The sequence below is a fragment of the Procambarus clarkii genome, chromosome 14, assembly GCF_040958095.1.
Source record: "Procambarus clarkii isolate CNS0578487 chromosome 14, FALCON_Pclarkii_2.0, whole genome shotgun sequence".
NCBI lineage: Eukaryota > Metazoa > Arthropoda > Malacostraca > Decapoda > Cambaridae > Procambarus > Procambarus clarkii.
This window is the reverse complement of record NC_091163.1, coordinates 10,716,464-10,735,408: the sequence shown is the minus strand read 5'-3', so window position 1 is coordinate 10,735,408 and position 18,945 is coordinate 10,716,464. Positions and strand designations below refer to the sequence as shown.

General features: G+C 43.2%; 1 protein-coding gene across 8 annotated transcripts in view; it reads right to left on the bottom strand.

Moving 5' to 3' along the window:
- Vps13D (vacuolar protein sorting 13D) overlaps positions 1-18,945 on the bottom strand; it is a 249,867-nt gene that overhangs the window by 140,507 nt on the left and 90,415 nt on the right. For all 8 annotated transcript variants that reach the window (XM_069324372.1, XM_069324377.1, XM_045763846.2 and 5 more), the window contains 7 exons: positions 17,590-17,660; positions 16,711-17,135; positions 14,272-14,423; positions 10,645-10,879; positions 10,368-10,473; positions 9,969-10,093; positions 3,836-4,206 (listed from right to left, as the gene is read on the bottom strand). In XM_069324372.1, the coding sequence (XP_069180473.1) occupies positions 3,836-4,206; positions 9,969-10,093; positions 10,368-10,473; positions 10,645-10,879; positions 14,272-14,423; positions 16,711-17,135; positions 17,590-17,660 (1,485 nt within the window). The remainder of the gene's footprint in view (positions 1-3,835; positions 4,207-9,968; positions 10,094-10,367; positions 10,474-10,644; positions 10,880-14,271; positions 14,424-16,710; positions 17,136-17,589; positions 17,661-18,945) is intronic.

Genomic DNA, 18,945 nt, shown 5'->3' with positions numbered 1-18,945 from the left:
AGTAAAGAGAAGAAGAGCAGAGAGAAAGATCAAGACAAGAAAGGGTGCGAGTTCGAGAGTCCAAATGAGTGGGCTCACCAGAATTCAGAAGAGACAGGGAAGAAGAGAGGAGAAACGGCTCAAGGAGGCGACCCCGGGTATTCGTCAGAACGTCACCCCAAAGAGAATGACGACAATTGAAGTCACCCAGCAGGAGCACAGGCTCCGGCAAGGAGTCTAGGAGGTGTTTCAAATCAGGAAGAGAGAGCGGGACACTCGGGGGGAGATAAATGGAACAAACTGTGTACCATTTCCCCACAAAGATACGAGCAGCAGAACAATGGAGAGGCGAAGGAAAAAGTAAAGGAACAAAGGGAACATCAGCCCGAATCAAGAGAGCAGAAGAATTAGAAGCCCCAGCAATGGCTGGGGGGGGGGAGAGAAAGGAATAGCCACGAAAACGACCAGGACGAGCACCAAGCATCGGCTCCTGGAGACAGACACAAAGGGGCGAAAACCGCGAAACCAGAAGTTGGAGTTCGAGGAAATTGGCGTAATAACCTCGAACGTTCCATTGAAGAATGGACAACGACGAGAAGAGAAAGGACAAAAACAGAGAACAAGGAAGAAACAAAGGCGAAAGACCAACAGAGCACGTTAAAGAATATCAGGGTCGGGATCAGGGTCAGCAAAGTCAGGGTTAGGGGGCATGGGTAAACTGAGCAAAGACGGAGGGAAGGAAACGGGAGAACAGATCAGAGGTGGGCGGGCAGGGTCCGGAGGAGGAGGAGGAGGAGGAGGAGACAACGGAGAGGAGCAGTCAAGGACAGCAGCAGGAAGAGGGGGAGTAGAAAGAGAGGAGCGCACCCCAGCAAGAGCAGCAACCGAAAGGGAAGCAGGGGCCAAAGAAACCTCCATAGCAGGAACAGGGGGCGCAAGCACTGAAACGGGAGTGGAAGGAGCAACAGAGCCAGAAGGAGGAGCTGAGGAAGAAAGCGAAGCCTTCTTACCCGCCGGGGAAGAGGAAGGAGAGGAGCCAGGCTTACGCTTCTGACTTAAAGAGACCGGTGTCCCAGCAACTACGTACCGGGCAACGGACTCCAGTGTCTCAACAGGAGAAGCCGAACGAGAGCACACACGACGGCCGTTAGGAGAGCGATGGACATCCGCCCGCACCGACAGGCGGCGGGGAGAGCCGATAGATGGAGGAAGAGGATGGGAAGGAGGATCGGAGGGGGACGAGGAAGGAGACACAGAAGACACGACAGACCGGGTAGAAGGAAGGGGAACCCCAGACAGAGGACCAGGAGGAGGATCCTTCGGGAGAGAACCCAAAGGGACAGAGGAGGGGGCAGTGGGCGCATCAGGGTCCAAGGCCTGGAAACGGTTGTGAGTCTGAGGAAGGCGGGAAGGACGAGGAGAGGAAGAGCGCAACACGCGAGCATAAGAGATATTAGCATAAGGCGGGAGCCGGCGAACCTGGCGCCTCGCCTCAGGAAAAGATAAACGCTCCCGGTGCTTCAAGTTGAGGACGGCTGCCTCAAGCTTGTAATGGACACACGCACGGGAGAAGGTAGGATGGGCCTCACCGCAGTTGAGGCAACGAGCCTGGGGAGAAGCGCACTCCGACTTAGAGTGACCTTCGCCACCACACAAAGGACAGAGAGAGACAGTCCCGGAGCAGCGGAGGGCACCATGCCCAAACCTCCAGCACTTGTTGCAGAGCCGAGGAGAAGGAATGTACTCCTGGACAGAGCACCTGGCACCAGCAAGAATGACAGAGGGTGGAAGGGTCCTACCATCAAAGGTAATCTTCACAACCCGGAGGGGTTGACGGCGACTACCACGAGGGGGACGAGTAAACGTGTCCACCTGGAGAATAGAATGGCCCTGGGCAGCGAGGATATGTCGAATATCGTCGTGGCAGTCGCGTAGGTCCCGAACACCGGTCGCAACATGGGGCGGGAGCAAAATAGTGCCAACACTGGCATTCAACTGGACGTTCTTCGAGACCCGAACGGGGGTCTCGCCAAGGCAGGATAAGGCAGCCAAGCGGGAAGCAGCATCCTGAGAAGGAGCAGCAACGACACGCGTACCGAGACGAGTGGGGTTAAAAGTAATGGAGGCATCCACGGAATCAATGAGATGTCGATGAAGGGAGAAATCGTCAGGAGGCGCAGAATCAAGAGGGAGGAGATCAAAATATTTGGCCCACGAAGCGGGACCAAACAAGGCTTGATAGGTAGCAGAACTGGAAGGAATCGAGCGAGGGCGGCCGTGACGAGAACGGCGGTGAGAACCCCCAGAGAGAGAGGGGTTAAAAGGCGCAGTAGTAACAACTAGAGAAGGAGCCGCGCCAGGGGACGAGGTAGTCACCACTGGGGGCTTGGGGCTCGACCCAACCACAGAGGAGGGAGGGGAGCCAGGGGAAGGAGTCAGAGAGGCCAAAGGAGGAGCAAGGTCGGGGCCCAATGCAGCGGAGGCTACAGAGCCCGGTCTTCCAATACGGACCGACTCGGGGGCTTGGTCGCCCACCCCACGAGCCTGAAAAGGTAAGCCAGAAGCAGCCGAAACAGGGGTTATCATCTTGACGAAATTACGAATTCACTCACGAATGTGCCCCCACACCCACCATGGAGCCACAATTAGAGGCAGGACACCCAACAAGAAGCTATCGCCGATCTTGTCGGGGCCTCCTAGGGGTGCGTCGTGAGTATACGCCCCACAAACGCCACCTTAAGAAACCGACAGTCCGTCGAGATCGGGTTCAGTGACGAAGTGGGGATTGACAATAAAAGGTTCCCCTCGCTCTCGACGTCGGGTACTGCAGTTCTACGGGTGCAAGAGTATGCCTCCTCAAGCACCCGGGCGTCAAAGTAGAAGAAGTCCAAGGGAAGAACCAGAACGAGCAAAAGGTCGGCAGGAAACGGCAAGCAGATAGGAGAAGAGGGGGGAGAAAAACGAAACAGAAGGAAAAGGAAAAGATGCCCAGCAGAATTGGAGAGGACGGCAGCAGGAGCACAAGGCTAGAAAAGGACAGAGGACTGTCCCAAGGAGCAGAAGAAAAATAAGATTATGGGTGCTAAAGTGGAAAAAGGAGTAAGAACATTAACGGCACAAAGACCACAAATACTTGAAGTGGAAAAGTTGTTATTAATTTGGATACACGACAAGGAGTTGAGGGGTGATAGTGTTTCGGAGGCCATTATTTGTGAGAAAGCCAGGGTGTTGCACGAAGACCTTCTAAAGAATACCCCTGCAACGAGTGATGCAGATAAGAAAGTTTAAGGCAAGCAGGGGCTGGTTTGAAAAATTTAGAATGAGAAGTGGTATCCATAGTGTTACAAGGCATGGGGTTATGTGATGTGATTATGGAAGGGGACTTCCCTTCCAAACAGTAACTCCTCTCCTCCTCCCCCCTCCTCACCATCTTCCATACGCCTACAGCACTCGACAGCAAGGTAAGTAATAACTGGAACACAGTTTTGTAGGTTTATTTAGATGAATTAGGTAAATTAGGTATAAAAATTTAGTTTGATGTGGGGTTTTTGGGGTAGTCAGGAACGGATTAATTCATTTCCCTTTATTTCTTATGGGGAAATTAACTTCGGAATGCGAGTTTTCGGAAGGCGAGGCGTCTCCAGGAACGGATTAAACTCTTATTCTGAGGTATGCCTGTACCTGGGCGTTAGACAGCTGCTACAGGCTGCCTCCCGGAGGGTGTGTAACAAAAAGGAGGCCTGGTCGAGGACGTTAGGGAGAAGAAACAGCGGATATGGTCACTACATACAAGATAACGAAGAGACAACGTCAAGGACAACTTATTTCAATTTAAAAGGAGATAGAATACACTAACCTTAAGAATGACAGCACTGGTGTCCCACACAGCGGTGTTTTCCACCACTACCAGCTCCGAGTCAGTGATGTTTAACTTTAACTCAAATGGAATTGTATTTTGTTCCTGCATAATAGCATGCTTAGTCATAACTCCCGTAGACTCTACCATAGGGTTTAACTTTGGCGTAGTGCATCTAATATTTCTATCCCTTGCAAATGCTGACCCGGGCGACTGTGGTCTCGGAGACTCGGGTTGTGGAGAGCGTGTATAAGGGGAATGGGTAAAAGAAGTACCAAGCACTGGGGTGTGTATTGGGGAAAACAAAACTGGGGTAAGAGCAGAGCTGGATGGACAAGATGTTTCCTTCATATTTGCTGCACTCTTTGATCCTGTGGATAAAAAAAAACATTCACTCAACACAATTATACATGTCACATAGTTATAATTAAAATTTTAAGCAAATGAAATATATAATTAAAATAATGTAAATTATAAATATAACTAAATTACTTTTGTTTTCTAGTATCTTTTCCTAAGTACTGCACTAATGATGATTAAATAACTTCACTATTTACTGCCATCTTATTGAACTTCTTAGAGCCAGAATGAAGAAGAAATCTATTCTTTTTTTCAACAAGGTGATAGGGTTAGGCAAGCCAGTGAAATGGTACATAAAGGCAAACCAACAGAATCACTAAAGAAAAGGGGAGTAAAGAACAAGGAGAGAGGGAACATGTTCCTGAAAATTGTTTACACGAACATAGACTGAGTGAGATCAAAGATACTGAAGTTAAGTGATGTAATACAGCAGCAGACACCAGACATTGTCGCACTCTTGGAAACAAACCTTGCAGATGATATTTTAAATAAGGTCATATTCCCAAGGGGCTACACAGTTTGGAGATGGGACAAAAAATTAGGAAAAGTGGTGGCGTTGCTGTGCTGGTGAGAGAACACCAAAAGGTAAGCAAAATAATGATTGCCAACCCACGAGAAGTTGACATAATAGCACTGGAGAACTGCAATCAGGATGATAAACTAATAATCATAAATGCATATAGTCCACCGCCATGTAACACATGGACAAAGGAGGAGCTGGATAATGAACGAGAGAATCTTGTATCAATAATGAGAGATTATAGCAAAAACAGATAAAGATAGATCACGACTGTTGGTAGTCGGCGACTTCAACTTGAAATCCACAGACTGGGAGGCATATAAAGCTGGAACCAAGGAATTTTGGACCTGTAGATTCGTAAACCATATCCTGGAAACATTCATGGATTAACATGTTAATTTTAAACAAGCTACGAAGATGAAGGAAGGGGGAATGTTCCCTCCATGCTGGATTTGATATTTACCAGAAAAATGGAAGAGATATTTGACATTTAGTACCTTCCTCCCTTGGGTAGAAATGACTCTTTTTGGGAATAAAGTATGCAATGCATTATACTCTGGAAAAAAATGAAGTTGAAGCAGTTAAAAAACCTGATTTCAGGAGAGGACCTTATGAGAACTTAGAAATTTCTTTAAGAAATTTAAGTGGAAAAACTTGCTGCTAGGCAAGGAAGTATATGAGATACAAGTCAATTTTAGTGAAATATATGATAATGGCAGAAACAAATTTATAACAAAGCAGAGATGCAGAATCAGGAAACAGGATTGGTTCAACAGAAATTGCAAGAGGGCCAGAGACCAAAGGACATAAAAATGGAATCATTATAGGAAGAGGCCAAACCCCTAAACACACCAGCGATACAAAGATGCGAGAAACAACTACACAACAGTGAGGAGAGAGGCAGAAAGAAATTTTGAAAAAGGGATTGCAGACAAATGTAAAATAGAACCAGGCCTATTCTATAAATTCATCAACATAATTGCAGATAAAGGACAATATTCAGAGGTTGAAAATGGGAAACAGATTCACGGAAAATGAAAAGGAAATGTGTGAAACATTACACAAAAAGATCCAAAGTGTATTTGTGCAAAATTAAATCTGCAGAGAACCAGATACAATACGAATGCCAGAGAACAACATAGCGCACATCAAGGTGTCTTAGAGACAAAGTGGAAAAAATGATTAAGGAGCTAAGAAAGAATAAAGCAGTTGGTCCAGATGGAGTTTCACCTTGTGTTCTGAAAGAATGTTCACCTGAACTCAGTATTCCACTTTACCTGATTTTTCAGGCATTTCTGTGTACAGTAGTTATAGAAGAGGTGTAGAAAAAGGCTACAACAGTTTCAATCTACAAAAGTGGCAGCAGGAAAGACCCCCCCCCCTTAATTATAGACCTGGATCATTGACAAGTGTAATAGTCAAAATATTGGAAAAAAATAATTAACATAAATGGGTAGAGCACCTGGAGCAAATGATACAATAATAGACAGACAGTACGGTTTTTGATCTGGAAGATCCTATGTATTGTATTTACTTCGTTTCCATGATCGAGCCACAGATTTTAGATGAAAGAGATGGTTGGGTTGACTGCATCTACAGTATCTGGACCTAAAAAGAGCTTACGACAGAGTTCCACATAAGAGGTTGTTCTGGAAACTGGAACATATTGGAAGAATGACAGGTAGGCTTCTAACACGGATGAAAAATTTTCTGACAGAAAAATGAGGACAGTAATCAGAGGCAATGTATTGGACTGAAGAAATGTCACTAGTGGAGTACCACAGAGTTCAGTTCTTGCACCGGTAATGTTCATTGTCTACATAAATGATCTACCAGCTGGAATACAAAATTATATGTTCACTGATGATGCTAAGATAATAGGGAAGATAAGAAATTTAGATGATTGTCATGACCTTCAAGAAGACCTAGACAAAATAAGTATATGGAGCACCACTTGGCAAATGGAATTTAATGTGAATAAATGCCATGTTATGGAATGTGGAATAAGAGAACAGACCCCCCACACAACCTATAAATTATGTGATAAATCTTTATAAAGAAATCTGAAAAAGAGAGAGATCTAGGAGTGGTTCTGGATAGAAAATTATCACCTGAGGGCCACATAAAGAACATTGTGCAAGGATCCTATGCTACACTTTCTAATTTCTGAATTGCTTTTAAAAATATAGATGGTGAAATACTAAAGAAGTTGTTCACAACTTTTGTTAGACCAAAGCTGGAATATGCAGCGGATGTATGGTGCCCATATCTTAAGAAGCACATCAACAAACTGGAAAAGGTGCAAAAGCATGCTACTAAATGGCTCCCAGAACTGAAAGACAAGAGCTCGAAGGAGAAGTTAGAGGTATTAAGTATGCGAAAACTAGAAGACAGAAGAAAAAGAGGCGATATGATCACTACATACAAAACAGTAATGGGAATCAATAAAATTGACAGGTAAGAATTCCCGAGACCAGGGGCCAGATTCACAAAGCAGTTATGCAAGTACTTACGAACGTGTACATCTTTCCTCAATCTTTGAAGGCTTTGGTTACATTTATTAAACAGTTTACAAACATGAAAACTTCCCAATCAACTGTTGTTATTGTTATAACAATAACTGCGAGACCGCAGCCTCTGCAAATAGCAACTGACAAAACGGTGACGAAAACCTATGAGCCAGGGCCCAAGCGGAATCCAAAGAGAGGGCGAGCACAGCCTGACGGGATGCGAGGCGAGAAGAAAAAAACAGAGACACCATCTCCTTCAGAATAGGCGCAAAGAGCTTCAACAGTGCAGCCGACGCCCTAGCTGCTGAAGCCAGTGCCCCAGATGAAGGCCCAGCACTTAATGCCTCCACATCCTCCTCAAGCCAGGCAGAAGACAGCTCAAGAAGGGAAAAGATACATAAGACCTAAGCCAAATGCCCACGGGCACGCAAGTCCTCTGTAACCAACAATGCCGAAAGAGAAGGAACTTGCACGTGAAGCTGTAAAAGGCCAACATCCCGAGAAACCACGGGGGCAAACAAGCACACATTAAGGTGCTCAAACTCGCCTCCCAGGTAAACCTGCAGAACTGTAGAAGTTTCACGACAATCAAGTGTGCGGGTCCGACAGAACCCATGCCACGCCCCCAACGAAAAGAATAGGCAGTCTCCCAGCCAGGAAAACTCAGGAACCTCAAAACACACCTTAAACCGGAAAGAAGAACTAAACTCAGAAGAGAACGGATCCATCACAGAGGCATAAACCGGGTCTCGCAAGAGGTATGCAGCAAGATCCTCCCAAGCCTCTTTTGCGGAGATACGGGAGGTAGAAAACCTCTGGAAAGACGGGGCCGAGGTACCCAAAGGGGCTCAGAACTGAACCCGGGGAGGAGTCGAATCCAAATCTTACTCATACAGGGAAGGGGGGTAAGGAAACCCCCTTTCCTTGCAACAATAAGCTCCACAAGATAAGCAAAAGCACCCAAGTGGGTCAAAGGGGGCCCAAGGCCTGCAGGTCGACTCCTCCCCAGCGCTGAGATCCCCAAGTCGGGACCCGGGGGCGGAGCCGTCCTCCAAACCCTCTACCACTGAAGAAAAGGCAGAGTCCAGGGAAAAGGCAGACATGAAGGGGGCCTGCTGGTGGGACCCAGAAGCCTCGTCAGGAGGAACTGGCTCAATTGCCACCATCTCCGACCCGAATGGGGCAGCCCCTGAAGCCACCCGAGTCTTATTACCAACTAAACATTGTGCCGAATCTGAAACCTTAAGATGTTGGGGGCCGGACATACGGTGGAACATGCAGGATGAACAACAGGGGATAGGACCAGGGAGCTCGGACGGAACCAAAGTCGAAGCGACTAACGCCCCCAGGTCCGGTTCCCTAAAACCAAAGCGGGGCAGCCGCGGGGCATCCAGGTGGGAAACCAAACTAGCGCGTTTCAGTAACCTAAACCTAACATGCAACGCGGATGCTGCCTCTACCCGAACAGCAACATCATCAGAGTAAAATTGGAGCACAAGCAGAGAACACGACTCGCAAGACTCCGGGTCAAAGGTGTCATTGACCCAACAGGCAGCATGACGGAGGCAAAACAGGTGACTGTCACCCTAAGACAAGAGCACACAGCAACATTCAAACCCGCATAAGGCAGGCTGGAACTCAAGAGATGCATCCATGGGTCCACCGAGCCCCGACAGGGTTTCCAGGGCCCTTAGGGTAGCAACTACAGGAAGCCCAGGCAAGGTGTTGCTAACCGGTTAAACACCCAAACTAACAAGGGGTAGATAACAACACTGAAACCCCTGTGACCTGTACAAGCACGGGGGCCTAGCAGAGGACCACCAAAACAGTATCAAGGGAACTCTTGTCCTACGAGGTAGAACCCCCACCAGGCAAACAAAAACAAAACAAAAAACAAAAACCACACAAAAGTACACTGTCCTCAGAGGCAACAAGAACCGGTCGCCACTTAGGTGGCAGGTTGCGCAACACCTTGATGCCCAAACCAGCACAATACCAGTCCCTACCCAAGGCCAAAAAAGGGGCCCCAAGGGGGAGGCAAATGCTGGGCAGCAAGAACCCTTACGGGAATGATTCCCCAACGCCCCAGGGAAGATAACCCTGACAAGCAAGGGCAGCACTCACAGGGCCCCTAGGGAAGGAAGCCCCTAAGCGCATGCAGCCCCGGCACTGATGAGGTATTCCTGCCTACCACACACCACAATAACACAGTAGTGACCGCCCCGGAGGCAAACACTATGGACAGAGTTGACATCCGCTCCAGAGTGCTTCAGCCACAAACTGAGGTGTGACTGGCGCATAGGTCCGGGGCTCCCCCTCCCTCACTCACCCGGGAAGAGGAGTACTGCACGGACAAGCGGCTTGGCGGCAGTGAGTGACAATTGCTTGTTTGCTTGTTTCCTTTGTATTTCTTTGGGGAGTTCTGTTTCTCTGTTAGGTCTTGGGGTTTTTTGCAATATCTTACCATGTGGGGTTTGTTTTGAAATGCCTACTTTTCTGCGTGCCTAACCCAGGTCGATGGCAGACAAGGAATACCCCCAAGTACAAGGGGGTCTCCTTAAGCCATTGCTTCCTGTGCCTCTCTGAGGGGGGGCCAGGTTCCAGCTCTGGTCCTCGGTAGGCAGTGCACTGACTGAAGCCCCAGACTAATACTGTATAGCGTATATCAGTCCTATAGCTCAAGGGAGTCTTAGGGGCTCCTACAGAAATACCATTAATAAAAATCTTGAAAGTCTATACAAGCCTTTATAAAATGGGTTATCAGGTGTCTTGTCAATAAAGTCGAGAACTTCCATCCACCAGTCCAGGATACCCATCAGGCGCATGTTGTTCAGCAAAATTGTAAATCGGGTAACATTTTTTGTCGATCTGCAAAAGGAAAGTGGATGATAAAGTATAATATATAGCATTAATTTCTCCACACAAAAGTTAACAAAAAGAGGTGAATTAACTATATCATACTCTTTACTGTAATTTTTACTCTCATAATAAGAAATATTTATTAATTTAATGCAAATTTTCTTGCTTAAAAATGTTCAGTTAACTTACTATAAAAAATATAATCAACTGTCATCACTAAAACCTATGAAGATAATCATGAATTATGTATTCTGTTATTCAACACTACGCCCTAACAGAGTACCTGAAATGAACTTCTGCTTGAAGTTGGCTGCTATTTTTTGCACTCTTTGAAGGTGTAGGCTGCAAAATGTTTGTGAAAATGTTTGATCGTTTGTTCACTGGGAAACCTGTCAAAAGTGAAAACACTGATTTTCATACCATTCAAACATAATTTACACAATTTTACACAGAATATGGTATTCATTAATTTTTTAATATAAAGGAAATTAAATATTTTATATATATATAAATCTCACTAGAATATAGTAATGAAATTAAATTGTGGAATTTCCCCATACCCTCAAATCTAGTGTCACTAAGAAGAATTTCTTGGGAAACCAGGTCAACGTCTTTGGATCCATCGGAGAAACTCTCATATGTGAGTTTGGAACTGATAAAATTGACACAAACAAGAGGAGTGCAAGACTTAGCCTGAGCACTGCCTTCCTGCACACTTTCTATCTCCAGAGTCACATTGTCCAGGTTGAGAATGATGTTAAGACCAGTCCAAACACATTCTGGTGTAGGCCTAGGCTGAAAATAAATGAATAAAATTTTACTTTTGCAATTAAAAAAGAACTTCATGCTCCATAATGCAATTTCCCATTTAACAACAAACAAATTTGTATCATTTCTATCTCAGGGTGAACACATGTTTCTGATCAAAAAAAATTTCATTGTACAATACAGTACTTCCATTTGTAAAAACAACATTGGTAATGAATTTCTTAAATGTCAATGTGATTTTTAAAATGGAAGTACAGTGACAAATTTGTTGATAAGAAACTCACCAAAGTGTTAAGATGGCTGTGTTTATCATATACTGTACCTTGTTGAGAGAGATCATGATTATAATGGTCAGGGAAGAAAAACGAAACATGTGGTTATCTTCAGGGTTACCTTGAGATGATTTCAGTGCTTAGCGTTCCTGCGGCCTAGTCATCGACCAGGCCTCCTTTTTATTACACGTCCCCAGGAAGCAGCCCGTACCAGCTGTCTAACTCCCAGGTACTTATTTACTGCTAGGTGAACAGCAATGGCACAGCATGTGTCACATTGTCTAGTCCTCTGTTAGGGCTAGACAAAAATCAAATGCTCTCTTCAAACATCTTAGTTTGTGTGACCTGTCATGTAATTCCCCTGCATAGCATTAGAAAGCTGCCTCTTCCTCATACTTTCAAAGTCAACATGCTACAGCACACCCTCTACAACATCAAAACCAGATAGCCGCCCCCTGACAGACATCTTGATACCCTCTACCAGGCTCACCCTGCCAAGTCCCGTGACCCCAAGTTAGGTGCAACTCGCCTACTGAAGAACGTCACAGACCATTTAAATGATTGAGCCAATGACAATTGCTCAGCTCATAGCAATTGTTTCATAAACAGAAATATAATAGAAGTGTCCTTCAATAGATATAATATTTTGAATATTAATTGTTTCTAAGATAGATCCATTTTTGTCTGTAAATTTTTTTTATAAATTTTAATCTTTCTAGGTCAAATTTAGGTTCAATTTACTCTACCATTTATCAAGGTCATTTCTTTCTGCTTTTTGATTAGTTCACATTTTTTATTTGTCTTTTAATTGCTTTTAATTAAATATTTACTAAATAACATGGTTCAAGTTGTTGTTTTGTGTTGTTTCATATTACAAAGTTTATTTTTTCCAGGCAAACACGTTTTCTTTTTGGTGCCCCATAATCTAGGCCGTCTTCTTTAACTCGAGTCACTTTAAATTCTGTTTGTATTTTTACTTGTTTATATAATTATTCGCTAAAATAAATGATTCTAGTTGTCATTGTCCACTTTTTCATATTGCATTTTAATTATGGAACCTTTTTTATACCTTTTGCTTCTCTTAGTAAATTTTTTTTTTTTTATTAAAATATGTTGATTTCCACTGACCTACTTAACCCCTTAACTGCGTTGCCTCCAAATGTGACACCCCCGCAGTGCGCAGGAAATAAATTCTCTGGAAAAAATTATTTTTTCTTTTTAAAGTGTCAAAAACCCTTCCCTCAGTATGGGTATGTAAAAAAAAAGTCGAAATTGTACTTACTTTGGCTGCTATGGGGTCCGGAAGTTGGGGCGTGACGTCATCATTCCCCGTGCGCCCATGCCGTAAGCTCTCGGGGGCGGTGGGGCGCTCGGGGCGGGGCGCGCGAGTTGCCGCGAATATATTTTCGTTCATTTTTTGCGCACCTTTCCAAATACATTTTCATTGTTTTATGTGCCAATCCAATGTATAATGAACACGTACACTATAATATCGCAGTACAACATCCGTACTGTCCGTAGACACTGTGTTACGTGCATGAAACTTGTGTACACATATGCAGCACATATTTACTATGTATCATGCTAATTTGTGTATATATACAATCTATTTACACACTATACACTGTCACACACTATATACATTCACCATCAACACATTCAGAACACCGCGTAGCAGCTGCTTCGTATGGGCCAATAGCAGCTGCCCCGTATGGGCCAATAGCAGCTGCCCCTTATGGGCCAATAGCAGCTGCCTCGTATGGGCCAACAGCAGCTGCCTTGTATGGGCCAATAGCAGCTGCCTCGTATGGGCCAATAGCAGCTGTCTCGTATGGGCCAATAGCAGCTGCCTCGTATTGGCCAACAGCAGCTGCCTCGTATGGGCCAACAGCAGCTGCCTTGTATGGGCCAACAGCAGCTGCCTCGTATGGGCCAATAGGAGCATTTGGCCATGAACACATTCAGAACACCTCTAGTGAGAGCAGCAACACCCAGCCAGTCTCCCTCACTCCAACATCTTACTCGCCAACATTGCTCCTCCCACCATATTGTTATAGTTCTTATTACACATGTTCTATATACCTATCTACATGTTTTATTTACCAGAACTATGCAAGTAAGCCGATATTGTGTCCAAACAGTACAGTGGCCACTATACACTGCATGAAAAATCACACAGCAGATGACGCTACGATTACGTCACCTCCCTCACCAAAATAGCTCCTCTCAACATTCTCCTGTTGCTGTTCTTACACTATATATACCCATATACATATGTGTTGCCCATAGTGAACCACTAAGCTAGTATGGTGAGCAAAAAAAGAGTGGCAGCAACACACACACGATGAGGCTACCTCAATTCTCGCCCTCCCTCCCTCATCAAAATTCCTCCTTCCACAATACTACGCACAATGCTAATTATAACCACAATCCTGCTATTATCACAATCCTGGTCCCTAATTCCTGTAAATGAATAATTGACCATATGTTTATTTTGAAAAGGAACCTAAGAAATCATCTGAAGATTCCTTGATGAACGAAATAATGCTGTGGCTACCGCTGTGAGCATCGTGAACAGCATTGAATCACTGATATTTGAACATTGTACCCAGTCATTATCACACTCAGGCTCTAATATAACACTATCATAGCTAAATAATACAAGTTATATATATATATATTTTGACATTATTAGGCGATGCTGTGGTCACATGCTGAACAGCAGTGCTGTGCGCTCATGCTGCGAGCGCCAGCCTTGGTTGCTCACACACTACTGAGGCTCCCACACCCGGGAATGTGGACCACGATTTTTTTTAAAGATGGCATCTGTTTACAAGAGCCCTGAGGAAGCTGATGTGAACCCCATGTAGCCGTGGGAGTTTTGAATGGAACGTGAAAAATACAAATATCCGGAGGCGCGTTGCGCAAACCAGACGTGAGCCTGCAGGCGCGTTGCGCAGTTTAAGGGTTAACTACCTCTGGTCCCACAGTCTCCACGGAGCTCCATCCATCTGTGTGTCTCAGGTTGCCTCACCCTCCACAAAATGAATCATGTCTGAATGGCATAATTCACTGTTTAAAAGCATATGGCAAGTCTTTTAAAAAAAGTCATATGCTTAATTACCAGCCATAAACTGATGAGCTTACCTCCTGAGGTTGTGAATGATAAAGATGGGCAGGTAGAGATGGAAGGGGTTCTCCCAAGTTATAAAGTAAAAGCCCTCGTATTAACTTGTAGTTTAAGGTATCAATGGTAGCATGGACCTTCTTCATCATTCCATGGACACTAATATCTGCCACTGAAACACAAAGTCAAAGTTTACTTCAATTCCATATTATTCCACCATCCATCTGTCAACTTATCAGAAACTGCAACAAATAATAAAATGTTCAAATACACCTTCAGCATTGCCTTTTATAGATCAATATTTCAGATTAAAACAACATTCACATATTGACTGATCATAATTATCATTTTGCCATGTCTTATACAGTATTGATGAGTGGAGACATCAGCCAAGATATGAGATTAAAATAAGAAGAGAAGATTAAAGATATTGAAATATGCCGCTCATCCAGTCATGCTATCTTGCACAAGACTCAACTTGACAGGAAATGACACCACCACACACCAAGTCATCTACATCAGTACTCAACTGCTTCATAGTGTAAAGTTCTCCTCTTGAAATGTCAAATCCAAACATATCAAATACTCTCTCTTGAGAAACTCATGTCACCTAATATTCTTTTCTACAGATTCTTTTTAAACATCAGCTTTAGCTATAGCATGTTTCCAAGAGGACAGGGAAGTTTAATATGGCAGACAACAGGGAAATAGTTATGCTAATTTAAGTGCAAGCTCAAGACACTTCCTAAGCACACAGGACAGGAAAGACCATCTGTATCACATATATATATATATATGGTCATACAAATCAACAGTTTCATGGAGACCAATGACCTCCACAACCCAAGCCAGCATGGATTTAGAGCGGGAAGATCATGCCTCTCACAGCTACTTGACCAATACGACAAAATCACTGAGGCATTAGAAGAAAAACAGAATGCAGATGTGGTATACACGGATTTTGCAAAGGCATTCAATAAATGTGACCATGAAGTCATAGCACACAAAATGAGGTCAATGGGAATAACTGGTAAAGTAGGACAGTGGATACTTAAATTTGTCGAACAGAACACAAAGAGTAACAATCAACCATATAAAATCGAGTCCAAGTGCAGTTAAAAGCTCTGTAAGTTAGGGCACAGTTCTTGCACCATTATTTTTCCTTATTTTCATATCAGATATAGACAAAAATACAGCAAATACAGCATGATACAGCTGTGACAAAAGTCACAGCTTCATACTATCCTTTTCAGACGACACAAAACTAAGTATGAAAATTACCTCTACTGAAGACATTGAAAAACTTCAAACAGATATTTATAAAGTTTTCAACTGGGTAGCAGAAAAGAACATGATGTTTAACAGTGATAAATTCCAGGTACTCAGGTACCATAAAAATGAGGACATTAAACATAATACAGGGTATAAAACACAATCAGATTTGCCCATACAGTAGTAAGAAAGCAGCATGTAAAGGATTTGGGAATAATAATGTCTGACAACCTAACGTTTAGGGATCATAATCAAGCAAATATTGCGTCAGCCAGAAAAATGACAGGATGGACTATGAGAACTTTCAAATCCAGGGATCCCATCACAATAATTGTACTATTCAAATCACTTGTGCGGTCTCGTCTTGAGTACTGCTCAGTACTCACTTCCCCTTTCAGAGCAAGAGAGATTGCTAAAATAGAGGGAGTACAGAGAATATATATATGCATACATAGATGCGATAAACCACCTAAATTATTGGGATCGTCTCAAAGCTCTCCAAATGTACTCGCTGAAAGAAGACAAAAGATATAAAATAATATACACGTGGAAAATACTGGAGGGCCAGATCCCAAATCTACACAGTAAAATAACAACATACTGGAGTGAACGATATGGAAGAAAATGTAGAATAGAACCAGTGAAGAGCAGGGGGTACCATAGGCACAATCAAAGAACACTGTATAAACATCAGAGGTCCACGGTTGTTCAACATCCTCCCAGCACGTATAAGAAATATTGCCAGAACAACGGTGGACATCTTCAAGAGAAAACTAGATAGTTTTCTTCAAAGGGTGCTGGACAAACCGGGCTGTGGTCCTTAGCTAATGTCCCGGTCTAATATAACATACATTAGCCCGATAAGCTCCAGGGAGCCGTAGGGGCTCCCCACAGAAAAAATGTGAACATTAAAAGTTTTTCTTTACTCTAAGTTAATGAGTCAATACAAACTTTGTAAGTTTTCATATTACTAAAGTATTCTTAAGTATTATACTATACCATGTAATATGTGGACGATCTTAAAATTGGCCTTAAATTAGGTAAAATAATATCAATCCAATTTTTTTAAGATACTGAAAATTTTAATAATTTATAAATCAATGCCTAAAAGTTAAGACATGAAAGAAGGAACAATGATTAACAAAGTTGTTAATATTTAGTATAGAAACAAAGCAAACGCTACAAACCTGCATGACTAAGTGCTGTATCAAGGTTTCTTTCTACTTGTAACTTGAAAGCGCATTTTTCCTGCAGCATGGAAACTCCTTGTCGCATGACACTGTACGATCCAAAAATCCATTCAACATTTTCACCAGAACTACTGCTTCCTTTGCTTTTACTCGCTTCTTGTTTTTCCTTTTCTGCAAATGTTGAAGGGTGCTCTTTTTCTCTCACTTTTGAGTTAAATGGTATTTTTGATAATCTAATGCTCGTGTAAATGTCCATGTTTACCAAGTCAATATACATAACATCTAAAAGGCACTTTTGTAATTTAGAGCTGTTGCTTGTGACTGTCTGCTGTCTTTGGTCTCCTTCGGCTTCAGAATCACTTGGAAACGAGAGACCTGTGTCTCTATGTCGGCTGCGTGATCGAGATCGCGGGTCGAGTGATCTTAAGAAGGAAATATACACTATTATTATTATAATAAAGAACATGGTTACAGGAATATCACCCAACAATATAATAGTTTAATAATTGAAAGAATCACAGATTTCATGCATGTTCCTCTTTTTGACATTGATCAGTTCATGACCAATAAAATTCCTTCATTACAGGATACAATTTTCAACTTTTGCTTGTTTAAGGTCATTATAAAGCTTGCTTTCAAATAAATAAATTCCAATATAGTGTTAAATAATCCTAATGGAAGTGCACACAACTAGGATCATGTTCATGTTAATTTTCTGGTCCTATAAGAAAGGATCATACTAGATAAGGCAGACAGACATTCTGCATTGGAAGAGCATGCATCTTATTACATATATTAGAGAGGCATTAAAGAAAATCTTAAAATAATCTTCATAAAATGAATTAATAAATATGTTAATCCTTATTAATCACCCACCTAGAACTGGACCTGGTGGAGGGAGTCCCCTGCTGACCCCTAAGTCTTTCCTCCAAGTTCTGACGCTGCACCTATTAAAATGATGAATCATTACTAATGAATATTAATACAAATCAAATGCACACACACACAGGCATATAATCAGCGGCATATGCAAGACTGGCAAACACAAGAACTGCCTTCAGAAACTTGTGTAAGGAATCATTCAGAACTTGTATACTTCGTATGTCAGACCAATACTGGAGTATGTGGCTCCAGTGTGGCGTCCTTATCTAGTCAAACACAAAACTAAGTTAAAAAAGATTCAGAGGCATGTCACCAGGCTGGTCTCTGAGCTGATGGATATGAGTTACGAGGAAAGATTACTGAAACTAAACTTCATGACTCTGAAAGGCACAATAGTTAGGGGGAGACATGATCACCACCTATAAAATTCTCAGATGAATTGATGGGGTAGATAAACTACTTAGCACAGGCAGTACATGAATAATTGAACACAGGTGGAAACTTAGTACCCAAATGAGCCACAGGGATGCTAGAAAATACTTTTTTAGTGTCAGAGTAGTTAACAAATGGAATGCACTAGGCAGTGATGTGGTGGAGGCAGATTCTGTACATAGTTTCAAATGTAGATATACTGTATGAGAGCCCAATAGGCTCAGGAACCTGTATATCAGTTGACTGACAGTTGAGAGGCGGGACCAAAGAACCGAAGCGTAATCCCCAGAAGCACAACTAGGCGAGTACATACATACACTTGACAGATGAAATTCAACTTGAATAAATGCCACATTATGGAATGTGGAATAGGAGAAAATAGGTAGAATAGGAGGAAGATACTGGAGGGCCAGGTCCCAAATCTACACAGTAAAATAACAACATACTGGAGTGAATGATATTGAAGAAAATGCAGAATAGAACCAGTGAAGAGCAGAGGTGCCATAGGCACAATCAGAGAACACTGTATAAACATCAGAGGTCCGCGGTTGTTCAACACCCTCCCAGCGAGCATAAGAAATATTACCGGAACAACCGTGGACATCTTCAAGAGAAAACTAGATTGTTTTCTTCAAGGAGTACCGGACCAACCGGGCTGTGGTGAATATGTGGGCCTGTGGGCCGCTCCAAGCAACAGCCTGGTGGACCAAGCTCTCACAAGTCAAGCCTGGCCCGAGGCCAGGCTTGGGGAGTAGAAGAACTCCCAGAACCCCATCAAGCAGGTATCGAGCAGGTCACACATAACCTACAAATTACTGTATGTGAAAAGACTTTAAAGAACACGTACAAAGAAGGAGATCTAGGGGTGGTTCTGGATAGTAAACTGTCATCCGAGTACCACATAAAGATCACTAGTTG